Source organism: Oryx dammah, unplaced genomic scaffold (assembly GCF_014754425.2).
Source record: "Oryx dammah isolate SB20612 unplaced genomic scaffold, SCBI_Odam_1.1 HiC_scaffold_11, whole genome shotgun sequence".
Classification (NCBI taxonomy): Eukaryota; Metazoa; Chordata; class Mammalia; order Artiodactyla; family Bovidae; genus Oryx; species Oryx dammah.
This window is the reverse complement of record NW_024070195.1, coordinates 47,489,080-47,490,024: the sequence shown is the minus strand read 5'-3', so window position 1 is coordinate 47,490,024 and position 945 is coordinate 47,489,080. Positions and strand designations below refer to the sequence as shown.

General features: G+C 61.5%; 1 protein-coding gene across 7 annotated transcripts in view; it reads right to left on the bottom strand.

Annotated features, from left to right (window-relative positions):
* Positions 1-706, bottom strand: part of ZNF451 (zinc finger protein 451) — a 130,936-nt gene extending 130,230 nt beyond the window's left edge. For 6 of the 7 annotated variants that reach the window (XR_005722652.1, XR_005722651.1, XM_040249214.1 and 3 more), the window contains exons 1-2: positions 529-692; positions 140-223 (exon numbers count right to left, since the gene is read on the bottom strand). Coding sequence is in view for 4 of the 7 variants with exons in the window: in XM_040249214.1 (XP_040105148.1) it covers positions 140-223; positions 529-570 (126 nt within the window). In the remaining 3 variants the exon portion in view is untranslated. Of the gene's footprint in view, positions 1-139; positions 224-528 lie in introns of all 7 variants that reach the window. The other variant, XR_005722650.1, reaches the window with a different exon arrangement.
* Positions 707-945: the final 239 nt, after the last annotated feature.

Genomic DNA, 945 nt, shown 5'->3' with positions numbered 1-945 from the left:
GCCCTGCTCCACACTGTCCAGTCGGGATGAGACGTCCACACGTTTGCTGGACGATGAGTGACCAGGCGAGGGAAATCACATCACGGCTTGTCCCGCACAATCTCTGACTCGGAAAAACCCAAATACCGCTGCTACTTACACTCACAAACTGGATGTCATCTTCGTTTTCCTCCACGGTTGATTCGGACGCCTCGGGCTCAGCTGGAGGGACACATTCTATTATCTATAAAGTAAGCCAAACCACGGTTATCCAGACAGCCACGGCTCGCAGGAGGCGATTTTTCCAAAGGGAATGAAAAGGCAGAGCTCTCGAGGAGACCGCCCGGAGCCGCAGCTCCCGCGACCCGCCGGAGAACAGCGCTGGCGCTGGGACCGCAGGCCCCCGCCGGCCCCTTCTCCCGAGGAAGGAAGCCTGCCCGCGGGGCCAACGGGCCTCGGAACCCGCGCCGCACCCCCGGCTCCCCAGTCCCCCGGAGCCCAGGCTCCCCAGGACCACAGAGCCCCCAAGTCCCAGGTCCCGCCCAGCACCTGCCGGACTCTGCTCAAGGCCGGGCCCAGCCCACCACGCATTTCCGACCGTGCGTCTCCCGTCTCCCGCAGTCGTCACTGCCACCACAGCAGAAAAGACCGCTAGCCGCGCCTGGCAGAGGCCACCCGCTAGGGTAGCGGCGCCCAGCCTCCCTTACACAGCGCCCGCCTCCTCTCCCGCCTTCAGGGCCTCTGGGAACTGTAGTCCGCTCGGCCAGCCTCGCCGCAAAGGCTACTGGGAAATGTAGTTCCGATCGCGAGACCGCTCCGCGTGCGAAGTGGCGCAAACAAGGAGCTACGGGACTTGCGCTCCTCCTAAAGCCTGTGCTACTCAAGTAAAATCATAAGAGATCTTTCTTTTCCAGCATCCCCCTCTCTCTTTCTCTCTCTTTTTTAAACCAAAACTATCGTCTAGAT